This window comes from Lathamus discolor, chromosome W, assembly GCF_037157495.1.
Source record: "Lathamus discolor isolate bLatDis1 chromosome W, bLatDis1.hap1, whole genome shotgun sequence".
Lineage (NCBI taxonomy): Eukaryota > Metazoa > Chordata > Aves > Psittaciformes > Psittacidae > Lathamus > Lathamus discolor.
In genome coordinates, this window is record NC_088908.1 from 33947340 (window position 1) to 33962399 (window position 15060).

Below are 15060 nucleotides of genomic sequence, written 5' to 3' on the forward strand. Positions count from 1 at the left end.
GTTGGAAGGGATGGTTACAGGCTCTTTAGAAAAGACAGGCCTGGCAGGTGGGGAGGGGGAGTTGCCCTTTATGTTAGGGATAGGCTGGAGAGTATGGAACTCTGTCTGGGGACAGGTGAGCAGTTTACAGAGAGTTTGTGGGTCAGGGTTAAAGGGAAAACAGCCACGGGAGACATTACTGTGGGGATCTGTTACAGACCACCTGATCGAGGAGAACCTGTGGATGAAGCACTCTACAGACAGATAGGAAAAGCCTCATGGTCACAGGCCCTTGTTCTCATGGGGGACTTCAACCACCCTGACATCTGTTGGAACGACGGTACTGCACGGCACAAGTAATCCAGGAGGTTCCTCGATTGTGTGGAAGACAACTTCCTTCTGCAAGTAATAGAGGAGCCAACAAGGAGAGGTGCCAAGCATTTGACACTGTCCCACATGGCATCCTTGTCTCTAAATTGGAGAGGCATCAGTTTGATAGGTGGACCACTCGGTGGACAAAGAACTGGCTGGATGGCCACACACAAAGAGTTGTTGTCAATGGCTCAAGGAAATGCAATGGCTCCTTGCTCAGTAATGTACACAAGCGTATGCCTAACTTCAGCATACACTTACAGCCAATACAATATACACTTAGCCAGATAAAATTCTAAACTTTAAGCATATGGGTTATCTTACTGAAAGAACTCTATGTATTTTATTATTCATTTGCTCAAATGTTACTTAAGGAATCAACTGAACACTTTCAGTTATCTAATATAGCAGTTAAAAAATGAATAACCTATCTAAATTAATTATGAAGTTAGCAGCATTATTTCCATAATGCTTTGGTCCCTCAACAACATAATATTTTAAATACAAAAATTAGTTGGTTAGTTCCATGCAACAAATATCTGCTTTTTTACTTTATTTAAGAATGAGGGTTTATCTCTACAGACAGAACCCTGAATATTTGCCTGTATTTTCAGAATATAACAATTCTACAGAAAATAAAGGGGGGAGGGGGAACATACCACAAAAGAGAACCTGAAATATCTTGCAAATTTACTTCCCTGTTCTTTACAGTTTTGAAAAAACAGTATGTGAAACCAAATAACCTCATGAGTTACAGCCTTTAAGTTTTGGAGTGCTATCTCCATGAATTTATTTATAAAAGGAATATAAGATCAAAGTCACCAAAAAAAAAACCTACTGGTAATGACATAACAAATTCAGACACTAGTTTAAGAAGAACTGCTTTGGTTTTTAAACTCAGATATTTAAAAGCTGAATGGAAATTATGTAAAAATATTCATTTTCTAGTAAGAGAAATAAATATGCCACACCTATACCACATTCTCTGAAATATTTTGGAAGCTTTTGAGTATTTAGTCAATTAGAGATTCTAGAATCATTTATTTATTCTTCACTTTGCAAAGCTATCTGGAAGCAAAGGTAGATTAGCTCTGTACTGCCTAGATATTATGCTTCTGCCGAAATGTACAGTTGTTCTCAATATCAGTTATGATCATTACTTTTTAATCTAAGTGCTTAAGAGCCCTTGTCAACCTAGTCCATACCAGAATCTATTTTGCTAAATGCCAAACAGAAGCATCTGTATTAAGCAGGTATTTTTATATCCCCCCCATGTGCTCAGAAGAAACTTTCCCTACTCTTTGTAGTGAAACTACATAGTTAATCCTCCTGCCCCCCCAAAACTGTTTCAGCCATAAGCAAGTATGTTTCTTTTAAAAATAACTGCTGTTCACATCTACTCAAAACATAATTAAATATTTTCCTACTTAAAAAAAAAAAAAAAATCAATGGAACATATAAAAATATTTTCTATATGATCCAATTTATGATTCTTATTGGATTTAGCAACAGAGATTAAAGAGATTACAATTACCGGTAATTATGTCAACTGGCACAGCTAAATCCAACAGAGGGCATAAAGTAAAGCTCTTCCCAGCTGCAGTTCACGGACTGGTGCATTACCAGAGGGAAACCAATTGGTTCCAATACAGCTGTCTGGGGAAGAGCAATGCCTGAGGACTAGACACACCACCTAGTTCAGTTCAGCACTTGTTTCAGGGCTTCTGTTTCACAAGAAAGAATATTATTTAGGGACAAGAACCTTCTCAAACACTCCAGCATGAACTGCGGGGCTTCCAAGATTGTGAGATGACACTTTTTTTTTTTAAACTCTTCCTGAAATAATCATCACTGGAGCATGTAAAAACACAATACACATACATACATGCACAGAGACTTTTTCAATCTTCCTACAAATAACAGTTTTAAAAGACAATGTGCCTCACATAACACATTCCAACCAAAACCTGAGGCTGCATTTGTACTGATGAGTGTTAAGCAGTTTTTTCTAAAAATTACAAAAACAAAAGGATGAACTCTTACTGCCACTGACCTCACTGGAGCAAGATTTCATCTAAAGCAAATAAGTATTTCATGACATTCAATATTAATGAAACCTCAATTTCAGAAATAATTATTTTAAACTCTTCATATTAGATACAAATTGAAAGCCTTCTTTTAAACAGACCATGCAACCTAAAATAAAGGTACTCTGCAGAGAAAGAATGATTTTGCTTTGTAAAGTTAATTTCTCCAGAAAGTTTCAACTGTCCTTTTCTGAGGTAAGCTCATAAAGCATAACATATAAAAGAATCCATCTTAAAACTGATATATTTTTCACTATTACAGTCTGACAATGTGCTCATCTACTGAATTTAGATGCTTAAATGTATTCTAAACCAAATTTATCCATAATTCACAGCACAGAACTTAGGTGATCATATTCTAAATTCTGTGTATACCATCTATAAGCAGCTTCAGATCAACATCAAAATGAAACACTGAAACACTCTGAACCCTTTACAAAAAATAATTTTTTCAGAACTGAATTACCAGTTCACAAGTACAAAGGAAAGAGATTTCACAGGAAAAAAAGAAAAAAAAAACAAAAACAAAGGAAAGAAAGCAAAATAAAATTAAAACAGAGACAGGGCGTCCATCTTCAGCAGGCCAGACTTCGATCTCATTTCCCACATGAAGGTTTCACTTGGCAGCAGGTTTAGTGGCATGACAAACAATGCCTAACTCAGGCAAGTGTAACAGGTCTGCCTTGGCCAGTTTAGTCATCTAATAATGCACAGATATCACACAGAGAAAACATACAAAACCAAATTAATAGTCAAAATCCATCTACTAGATAATGTGGATATGAAATTTAGTATTATTGGTGTGGCATCTTTACCTTTCAACCTTTGTGTCTTCAATGTATAACATTTAAAGAAAAGCCTATGGACACACACAGAAGTCAGTCGTATTTTGACAACTAGCTGTTTAAGTTTTAAATTACATTTTTGTTAAATTGTTTATTAAATGTCACAAAAATAACACTGTTTTCACTGTGTAGCAAATCCCTCCTCATACTCCCTTGATTTAACACTTTTTAAATACACTCAACATTTCAGATTTTATTCTGGTTTTTAAAACCAAGTTTTCAGTTACATTTTGCTCCTCCTACATTCAATTCAACACATGAAATGTTTTACTTCTGGCACTGTTTGCCATGGATATAATTTAACCTTCCAGTAGAATATAACCATTGCTACTTTTAAAGACTGTGATACACTCCACGGATTCTGTTAACAATGATACATAGTGAATAAAAAACGGTGCAGTGTGGTCTCAAAATCCATGCTTATAACACAGAGTAAATTCCTCAGGAAGTTGAGCCTGTATGAATTCATATCTGTACAAATTAAAATTAGCGATTCTGGTTAAAAGTTACATGGAAATAGCACTCTGATGTAAAAAAAAAAAAAAATTAATTTTTTTGACTTCACAAACCAATCACTTGTTCAGCTAATTATTGCCTAAACCTCTGTGGGGTCCAGAATGATCTGGAACAGTGAAAATTTTTCTACAATACATTTTCTCAGAAATGCCTACTAAGTCAGCTACAAACAGGGATGGAGCAAGATTTCTTAGAACTCTGATTTTTATTCTCCTTCAGCGCATTGACTACCATCAAGAGACACAGGAAAACATAGCTTTATCTGCCTGCTGTCATATCATATGTCAGGCGGTGATATCATCACAAGAAAAACACCAGGAAGTGCTGTTCATTCGTTAGGCAGCAATCTTCCCTTTCCAGTAGTATTAACATCTTTTCAATCAAATGTAAAACTAAGATCCTGAAGAATTTGTAGTCAACTATTTAAGGGCAATTTTTCAATAATAAGGACTCTGGTCTGATACATTTCACCTACCTGAAGCCTCAAAAAAAGTTCAAGTAGATACAGGAATATCCTCTTTGTACTTTAAGATCAAGTTCCAAAAATAAAACCCAGAAGCCCACAAAATAAAGCATAAAAGCAACTAAAAATCTAGGCTTCACAAAGGCTTGTTAATATGCCCATATTAACAAGGCTACAAGAATAGACAGTATACTGTAGGTCATTTTAGAGCCTATGAAATTTTGGAGACTTGTCAGAGTTTGCTAGGAATACCCCAGAATACCTCTAAAAAAATGGAGGAAAAAAAAATACCCAAACAAACCAAAACCACAACCAACCAACCACAACACCATCACCCCCAAAAGAAACAACACACAAAAACCAACCCCCCAAAACCAAATAAACAAACCCCATAAAACAAACAAAAACATCACACACACACAAATAATAATAATAAATCATAATAATAATAATAAATTTTAAAAGAAAAACACCCAAAAACCAGAAAAAAAAACACCCCCCACCAAAAAAACACCAAGGGCAATACATCAAGATCCAAGCTGTAGTGTTCTCAGTGCCAGGAAATTGCCTAATCTTTTGCAGTACTTCAGTGCTCTGTTGACTTCAGTGAGAACTTTGTGTGGGAATAAGCTTACCATACTGAAGGGAATTATTTTAGCTTCTTTTCCCAAAAAATTTGTAATAACTATGGAAAAATGAATTATCCTAATTAAGGTCAACTAATTTTTTCTAATACTGAATATCAAATATATATAACTGGGTTTCTCCATTCAATTTTCAATTTTGTTTCAAGACTTTTTTTTTTTTTTTAAGCAATAAAATAACAGAGCATCACATCCTTGCATAGAAAGCTTAAAACAACTAGCAGACAGGACAAAGACCAACATTACAGAACAATGTCTAAAATACCAACCTTCTGCACAGGGCACAACTATCAAAGCTCTGTCAATAAAAACTGTGTTAGTTAGATGCTGGGCCACACCAACACTTGATGCTTCACGAAACTTAATATAACATACTTTGGAGGAAAAAGCAAGAGGTGCATTGCTGCAAGATAAAAGGGAAAAAAAAACACAACAACAAAACAATTAGACAAATTAAATAATTGTATGCATGCATTTTCAACTATTATTTCTTAAAAAAAAAAAAAAAAAAAAAAAAAAAAAAAAAGTGTTAGACTTCCTGGAAAAGTTGCCTAAAAGACACGAGTATAGAAATTTACTAGTTTGCCTACTTACTATGCCACTAAAAAAGAGCATAGCATAGCCCTTCCTCCTTTTTAATGGAAATTTACATAAGCCAAAATCCCAAATTAACAAGGCTGATTTTCTTTACATATCTTGCTAAACATCATTCACCAATATATTCCAAATTACTACTGTAAGTAGCACATTTACTCAATGCATGTCAAGTAAATAGTTTAGTCAAACAGTAAGCCCAGATATTAGCCCATATTAACCAATACTCTTAGGCCTTCACAAAAGAAGCTTTGTTAATTCACCAAGATAAAATCATTTCTTGAAAGTTCATGAAAATGTTATTCTTTGTTTGCTAATGTAACAAAAATCCTTATCATCTGCCTTAGTCTGGCATAGTATAGTACAGAATAACACTGTAGGAGGAATTCACTATTAAGCTAGAATAAGGAAGAAAATTAAAAATATGTATGTTGGGCAATTTGCTTTTCCATTAGATAGTACACCAACAGAGACATCAAAAAGCACAATATGTTAACTTTATAACCTTGATCAAAACCAAAGTTTACTTGAAAAAAAACCAAACAAAAATGTATTCACTAGTTAAGGTTTATACTCTTTATACAAGCAGTTTATTCATATGAAGGAAGTACAGGTGAAGCCTTCAAATACAGAATAAAATAGGATATTGGTGGAACATCAGCAAGTTCCATTCGAAAAAGAAATAATAAATAAATAAATAAATAAAAAGCAAAGTAGAAAATCATGGAAAATGCACTGTATGAACAGTTTAATCCTGACCTTCCCTCAACTGAAACACTTGTCAACTTTCTGGAAGCACCAGAAGCAGTTTAGATCAATCCATCTTGTAGCCCCTCAAACTCCAAGCTGGTACTCCCCCAAAGTTGTCATATGGAATTAATGAGGTTTTAGTATTTAAATATGAACTCAGAAGTTTTAGACACATTACTGCATCATACTAATTGCATAAATAAATTAGGAACTTAGTCTGAGGCTGGCAGATTGCTACATTTCTGGTTACAAGAAAGGTAATGGGGGTAAAATATCTAGACAGCCATCCAACTTGATAATGGCAAAAACATTTATGATGGAAAATTTTGTGAAAACATACATTAAAGAAGCAAAAATTAACAGGGAGGGGAAGAAACATAAATACAAAAGCCAATCTTATACAATTTAGAAAAACATTGTAAGCTGACTACATTTCTTGTGTCCATTTAGTCTGTTTGCAGTGGACAATGTTATCAGTTTCAAGCTTTCATGCTCAGGAATAAAATAAATGTATAAAATGGCTTTTGAGCCATCTGCAAGGTCTTGGTTCAGAACACTGTCCTGGCTTCAACTGTTATTTTTCTCCTTCTTAGTAGCTGGTGCAGTGCTGCGTTTTCAACTTCAGTCTGATAACAATGCTGATAACACACTGTTGCTTTAGTTGTTGCTAAGTAATGCTTACTCTGATCAAGGACATTTCAGTCTCTCATGCTCTGCCAGTGAGGAAGGGCATAAGAAGGGAGGAAGAAGAGACAGGACACCTGACCCAAACTAGCCAAAGGGGTATTCCATACCATTGCATGTCATGCCCAGTATATAAACTGGGGGAAGTCATCCAGAAGGCCCAGATCACTGCTCAGGTCTGGATATCCGTCAGTGGGTGGTGAGCAATTATATTGTGCAACACTTGGGTTTATTGGGGTTTTCTCCCTTTCCCTTAGTTTTATATTCTCTCCCCTTGTTATTCCCCTTATCATTAGGATTAGTAGTAACTGTAGCAGTAGTTTTGGATTATACTTTAGTTACTGGACTGTTCTTTTCTCAGTCCGTGGTATTCACATTCTTTCGATTCTCCTCCTCATCCCACAGGGAGGGGGGGAGCGTGCAAGCAGCTGCATGGTTCTGAGTTACAGGCTGAGCTTAAACCACAACACAAACTTTCCATTAGAGCTGACAAATAGCTATGACTTTCTCAGTACTCAGCAAAAACATTTGCATGCAATTTGTAGTCTTACATATTCTGAAGATCCAGACATTGCTCACTGCAAAGATTATTTTATTTTAATGGTAACAGATGTATTTTGTTTAGTTTGGGGGTGAGGGTGTTTTGGGGGTTGGTTTTTTTGTTGTTGTTTGGGGTTGGTTTATTTTTAAATACACATGCTAGCATTACAACTGAAATGGCTGAAAACTCTGTGGTCCAGACTTCTAACATCTCGTCCTTTATTGCTAACTCAAAATCATAATTCTGTTCCATGCATTTTCAAACTCCATAAATAATCCTTATAAATAGTTGAGTTGTTTTGGGTTTGTTTTTTTTTAATACCCCCCCCCCCATATTTCCTGGATTCCAATCACAAAAGCCATCTGAAAAGTATATTAGAAATTATTAACATCAAAACACTGCTACAACAAGGCTCTAAAAAAGAACTTTTGGTACAAAGTGTTTTCTGAAGGTTAAGCTAATGCAATTCACTGGAAAATTAATTAAGAGGAGGAATTCTCTTATAAGGAGACCACCTCTACTGAAAACACATCAATACTGCATCTACATCAAGGGAGATTATTAAGATCCAAAAGATGTAAAATTATAAAAGGTTTCACAGCAATCAAGTCTTCTCCTTTTATGAAGTGGGCCTCTTAAACTTCCCTATTAGGTTTCATAAGAAACCTTAACACAGAAAAGTCCTATTTTGTTTTAATTCCTTTTGTTACATGTTTTTCTCTATTAATCTTTCCTGAGGATGAACTGAGGTAGAGTTATAGTCTTCTTCCTAGGGCTACAATGTACAAGGGCAAAAAAAGCAAGTCCCACATCTCTGATTCAAGGTTATTAAAATCCAGTTTCTTTATGAAAGCAAAAAAGCTCAAAAAGGAAATAAAGATCTAAGTAATATTCAGATCTTACTACCATTTTTTTTTTGTTTTCCTTTGAAGGGAGACAATAACATCCATCCCATCCATCACCCAACAGAACAAAAATCTACCAAAAACCTAAGAATTCAGAAACATACACTGGGGGGGGAAAAAAAAAAAAAAACACACCACACACACACACACAAAAACAAACCAAAAAATCCACAAAAAACCACAAAACACCCCCCACACAAAAAAAACCCACACAAGAAACCAAACAAACAAACAAAAAAAAAAAAACCACACACACACAAAAAAAAGAAAACCCAACCAAAACCCCCAGAAAAACCCACAACCAAATAAAAGGCTACAAAACATCCTTGTAGGTCAAAATTTTCTCGGTGGCAGCTGGGGAGACAACAGCAGAAATTAATAACCTATCAAAACAAGATATTCCGAAATAACTGTGCAGATCACAATTTCGCAGTTACCGTTCTTCTGTTAACGGCCCTTCAAACAAAAAGAATTCCTCCCGCAACCCCCGGGCGGAGGGGCCTGGTAACCAGCCGGGCTGGGTTAGAGCCTGCGACGCTCCCACCCGACCGCCCCCACACCTGGGATAAGTCCGAAAGAAAAGAAAGGTGGAAACACAAAAAAGAGATTTTCAGGAAAACGGGGAAACGAGACCAGCACCGGGGAAGCGCTTCATGGCAGCTTTGGAACACGCTTCTCGCCAGGCCTTAGACCGTGACTCAGCAAAGGCAACCCCAGCCGCCACCACAACACAAAACCCACCCTATTTCCACAAGCCATTCCGGAAAAGCCACAATTGCTCCCCTCCTCCAAGCTGAGACCACCATCTTAGATCCAAGTGAAGCCGCTTTCATATAACACTCCTGCCACATACAAAGGGATGGGACCACGTGACCCACCCACCCACCCATGCAGGAGATTCTGGTGCCCCCATTCAAGATGGCATATAGGCCCTTATGTTTCTTCCTCCCGTTCTCTCGACCCCTCAAGTCTCTATCGCTCCGAAAGCCGGTGCGGACCGTACTTACTCCGGGGGATAAAGGCGTAGGTCCTCAATATCTCCCAGAAAGCTGAAAAGAGTCCGCATCTGCTCACTGGTCACTGCCGAAGACAGGTTTGTGACCTGGATGACAGACGTGGGGCCCAAGGGGAAACCGAGCGGAACCCCGATTCCTCCGCTGTTCATCATGGTGGAGTCTACACGACTGTTCTGCTCGCGGTGGTGCCACACACAACCGGAGAGGCGGGCCTGACTACAGAGAAGCTCGCGGTACTTGCCAGAGCGTCTTAACATGTGGACGCTCTAGCAGTGAACTCGACTGCCCCCCGTGTTGGCGATATTACGGAAAATAAAGAAACCTTTTTCAAGGTTAACAAGATTTGGCCCTGATTGAAGGAGTAGGATAACACCATAAATCAACCAAACAAGGAAATACCAAGATAAACACAAAGAGAACAAAAACTGATGACAAATACAAAGAGAAGAGTACTTGAACTTTGAGTGAACCATCCTAATTAACATAATAACCCACACCTTTCCTTTGGGAAAGCTCCCCTAGCAACTAAGCACTTTCCCCACAGAACATGCGCAACAAAAAGAAGAGATGCTATGACTTTAAGTAAAGACGGGGCATCTTAAGAGCCAATGGGAACGAGGGTGCCTAAATGCGACTGTAAAAAATACTAACTGTTGCTCGGAATGTATAAAATGTTACCGTGTTAACCGAGGCGCGCTGGCTTTGTGGAGCTACCACTTAGCGCCCATTTCTTTGCAGACATTAAATAAATAAATAGCTCGACTCTCTGTGTTAATCAGTTCTTTGCACACTGGGTGAAGAATCCTGACTTTGGGATAACAACGGGAAGTGTTTCTGGGCAGGCAGCCATTCTTCCCGTATCGGCTGGGGCTCGCGGGGGAGCGGGAGTCCTCTCTCTGCACAGACATGACTCCGAGCTCGGCCGCAAGGACCCTCCTGAAGTGGGGAGAACCTCTCTTCGCTCTGGTTTCCCAAGGAGCCAGCCAGGCCGCCGTTACCAGGGCGGAGCTGCGTCCCGTCCTCGCTTCACACACATTACCCACCCCAGACTGCCGGGGGACTAGATCGCAAATCCTGCAGGAAGTGCAGAAAAGAGCACCACCGCTGCCCTAAAAGCGGATAAAGCGTGTTCGACGGCCCGGACAGAGCACGCAGCCCTCTGCTGGGGTAACTGTTTCATTACTCTAGGGAATAAACCCTTGAAAACTTACCCTAACTACGTTTAAACGGGAAGGATTGTAATGGAATAGGTTGTTAATAGTTTTGTTATAACTTCACTGAGAATGTATACCAATTAAATTCAGTTAAGTCCTTCTGAAAGCGGGTTTTGCCATAAAGCAAAGTAAGGTGAAGCGACATGGACAGGAGATTAATTTTTTAGGAATAAAATGGCAAGATGGACATTGCCACATCACAACAAATCTGATCAACAAGATAACAGCAATGTATCCACCAACTAATAAGAAAGAAACACAAGCTTTCTTAGGTGCTGTGGGGTTCTGGAGAATGCACATCCCAAATTACAGTTTGATTGTAAGCCCTCTCTAACACATGATGTGGAAGAAGAATGATTTCAAATGGGGCCCTGAGCAACAACAACCCTTTGAGCAAATTAAACAAGAGATAGTTCATGCAGTAGCCCTTGGACCACTCTGGACCAGGCAAGATGTGAAAAAAGTGCTTTACACTGCAACCAAGGTGAATGGTCCTACCTGGAGCCTCTGGCAGAATGCTCCAGAGGAGACTCTAGGTCAACCTTTGGAGTCAGAGATACAGAGGATCTGAGGCAGCTACACTCCAACTGAGAAAAAGATACTGGCAGCCTATGAAGGGGTTTGAGCTGCTTCAGAAGTGATTGGCACTGAAGCACAGCTCCTCCTGGCACCCCGGTTGCCCATACTGGGCTGGATGTTCAAAGGCAGGGTCTCCTCTACACATCATGCAACCAATGCTACATGGAGTAAGTGGGCTGCACTAATTATACGATGAGCTCGACTAGGAAATCCCACTCATCCAGGAATTCTAGAAGTCATCATGGACTGGCCAGAGGGCAAAGATTTTGGAATGTCACCAGAGGAGGAGGTGATGTGTGCTGAAGAGGCCCCACCATATAAGAAACTCTCACAAAGTGAAAAGCAATATGCCTTGTTTACTGATGGGTCCTGCCATATTGTGGGAAAGCATCAGAGATGGAAGGCAGCCGTATGGAGTCCTCTACGACAAGTTGCAGAAATTGCTGAAGGAGAGGGTGAATAGAGTCAGTTTGCCGAGGTGAAAGCCATCCAGCTGGCCTTGGAAATTGCTGAATGAGAAAAGTGGCCAGTATTTTATCTCTCTACTGACTCATGGATGGTGACAAATGCCCTGTGGGGGTGGTTGCAGCAATGGAAGAGAAGCAACTGGCAACGCAGAGGAAAATCCATCTGGGCTGCTGCACTGTGGCAAGGTATCGCTGCCCGGGTGCAGAACCTGGTGGTGAAGGTACGCCATGTAGATGCACATGTACCCAAGAGTCGGGCCACTGAGGAACACCAGAACAACCAACAAGTGGATCAAGCTGCTACACTTTAAGTGGTTCAGATGGGCTTAGATTGGTTACGTAAGGGTGAATTATTTTTAGACTTGTGGGCCCATGACACCTCAGGCCATCAGGGCAGAGATGCAACATAAAGAATGGCCTGCGATCAAGGGGTGGACTTAACAATGGACAATATTGCCCAGTTATACATGAATGTCAAACGTGCTGCAATTAAGCAAGCCAAGCTGTTAAAGCCTCTCAGGTATGGAGGACAATGGCTCAAGTACAAATATGGGGAGGCCTGTCAGATTGACTATATCACAGTCCTACCGACCTGCCAAGGCAAGCGCCATGTGGTTACCATGGTGGAAGCAACCACTGGATGGCTGGAAACATACACTGTGCCCCATGCCACTGCCCGGAACACTATCCTGGGTCTTGATAAACAAGTCTTATGGCAACATGGAACCCCAGAGAGAACTGAGTCAGACAATGGCAGTCGTTTCTGAAACAACCTTGTAGACGCTTGGGCCAAAGAGCATGGCATTGAGTGGATATATCACATCCCCTAACATGCACCAGTCTCTGGGAAAATCAAACAGTACAGTGGGCTGTTAAAAACTACACTGAGAGAAATGGGTAGTGGGACTTTCAAACATTGGGATACACATTTACCAAAAGCCACCTGGTTGGTCAACACCAGAGGATCTGCCAACAGGGCTGGCCTGGCCCAGCCCAGTCGGAACTTTTACATACTGTAGAGGGGGATAAAGTTCCTGTGGTGCACGTAAAGAATTTGCTGGGGAAGACAGTTTAGGTTATTCCTTCTTCAGGTAAAGGCAAACCCACTAGTGGGATTGCTTTTGCTCAGGGACGCAGATATACTTGATGGGTAATATGGGAAGATGGGGAAATCCGATGTGTACCTCAAGGGGATTTGATTTTAGGGGAAAACAGCCAATGAACTCAATTATATGCTGTTGCCTGCTATATAATACTTCTCTAGCCCATCAGCTAGATGTGTATCTCCACCACTCTGGCCTTTAAAAAGAAGATATGTGATGTCATGATCATCAGCAGAGAATAATGTCATGGGAAAAGCCAGCAGTAACGGAATTGTCCTCAGGTCACCATTGATTGACCCTGACTTCCTTCCGATCATCACCCCAACAAAGACTGAACTTTGATGAAACCAGACGAGCTCAGCAGTGACCAGATGAGTTCGGGGGTGTCATCATCAGACAATAATCCAACACTGAACACTGTCTCTCCTACCGTGAAAGGCTGTTACAAGAGATGGAGCCTGACATCATGAACTGGATGAACTCAGCAAAATTCGTAGGGATGGTCCATGGACTAAGCAATGAAATCTCTCTCTTTGTGTGTATGTGAGTGTATTTATATATGTATATATATGAGACAAAACCGATGTTTTATTGAAAAATGTGGGATCTGAGCATGACGTGAATGGTATGTAATAAGGGGTGGATACTGTCTTGGGTTCAGCAGTAGCAGTCATATTTTCTCCTTAGTAGCTGGTGCAGTGCTGTGTTTTTGACTTTCAGCCTGGGAACAACGCTGATAACAGCGATATTTTTAGTTGTTGCTAAGTAACGTTTACTCTGATCTTTATATGACTTTCTGAGTCTCATGCTTTGGCGGGGAGGAGAGGAAGCTAGGAGGAAGCAGAGACTGGACACATGACCCAAACTAGCCATAGAGGTATTCTGTACTACAGCACATCATGCTCAGTGTATAAACTGGGAGGAAGTTACCCAAAAGGCCCAGATCACTGCTGGGGTCGGGCTGTGTATCGGTCAGCAGGCGGTGAACAATTGTATTCCCTCCCCTTGTTATTTCCCTTGTCATTATTACTATTGGTGGTAGTAGTAGTAGTTTGGTTTTATACCTCAGTTAATGGACTGTTTTTATCTCAACCTCTGGGAGTTATATTCTTTTGATTCTCCTCCCCATCCCTGCAGGAGCAGGGGGAGGAAGAAGGTGAGGGGAGTGAGCAAGTGGCTACATGGTTCTGAGTTACCAGCTGGGCTGAAACCACGACATGCATGTCCTGCTGCATTTCTCGATGAGGAGATCTGGGCACAATTACACTTTGCCAGTAGTTCCAGTTCCCAGCCTTCTTCATGGTATCAGAATATAGGCTTCCACTGATAATAAAAGGATCAGAAGCTATATAATTATGAAGTTAGACAATATACCAGAATATACTCATTGCAAATAAACTTTAACATTGTATTTATAACTGTTTTTTGAAAGTGGTATAAAATATAAATTGCAAAGCAAATTGAGTTCAGGAAGTATTAATGGTGAAAATTCTTTTTGGTATCTTAAAATGTTTTGGCATCTTAAGATGCCTTAAAATATAGGCATATCATGGTTAACACTATAATAGAAGAATTACTATCTCAACTTAAAAAAAAACCCGACATGTCACATTGCAGAGTCAGTCCTGTTATTCAAATCATGAAGTGTATTTTCATAACTTTTTTAATTAAAATGCAAAAAAAAAATTTGGAGGTTTTTGCAACATGGTTACTTATCCTTTTATGCATCATTTCCAGCCTCATCAGTCATTTCACATTACAGTTAGAAAATGTGAAAATTCTACATGATTATTTCTTTTTCCCCAGGACATAATATTATGTCAGCTTACCAGCTTTTAAAATCTATATTTATTAACAAACCCTCAGTTTTTCAGTAGAAGAGCCATGGCTTTCAATTGAAGAATGGCAGAAACATTCTCAGTAAAAATACCTTCTCTATATTCAAAACCATTTGTTGATTATTCTACTGTGAGTGGAAGTTATTACAGACAAAAATCAAATATGCCAAAATCCTATATTAGGAGACTTGTCACAATACTTTTGAATACTGCATTTTGCCTGTGCATACTTATATTTCAGTAGAAAGCTTTTTCCCCCTTATTGTTGGTTTCTTGTTGTGTTTTTTTTTTTTTTCCCAGAGTTTCTTTCACAAACCATCAACATAAGCACTTGAATGATAATTTCTCTGTAGAGCACGTGGTTCATCTGCTACCATTTTCTCTATTAAGGGACAGTCCTTAAGAAGTGCCAGGGTCCAAATGGAGAAAAAACCCAGTGCCGGATCCTGTTTCAGTTCGTGAT

The 15060-nt window shown here is 39.4% G+C and overlaps 1 protein-coding gene across 5 annotated transcripts in view; it reads right to left on the minus strand.

Moving 5' to 3' along the window:
* Positions 1 to 9660, minus strand: part of LOC136004430 (splicing regulatory glutamine/lysine-rich protein 1-like) — a 56332-nt gene extending 46672 nt beyond the window's left edge. For 2 of the 5 annotated variants that reach the window (XM_065660918.1, XM_065660917.1), the window contains exons 1-2: positions 9388 to 9660; positions 5176 to 5309 (exon numbers count right to left, since the gene is read on the minus strand). In XM_065660918.1, coding sequence (XP_065516990.1) covers positions 5176 to 5309; positions 9388 to 9653 — 400 coding nt within the window. In that variant the 5' untranslated portion in view covers positions 9654 to 9660. Of the gene's footprint in view, positions 1 to 5175; positions 5310 to 8817; positions 8965 to 9121; positions 9224 to 9387 lie in introns of those variants that run through there. The other 3 variants (XM_065660919.1, XM_065660920.1, XM_065660922.1) reach the window with 3 other exon arrangements.
* Positions 9661 to 15060: the final 5400 nt, after the last annotated feature.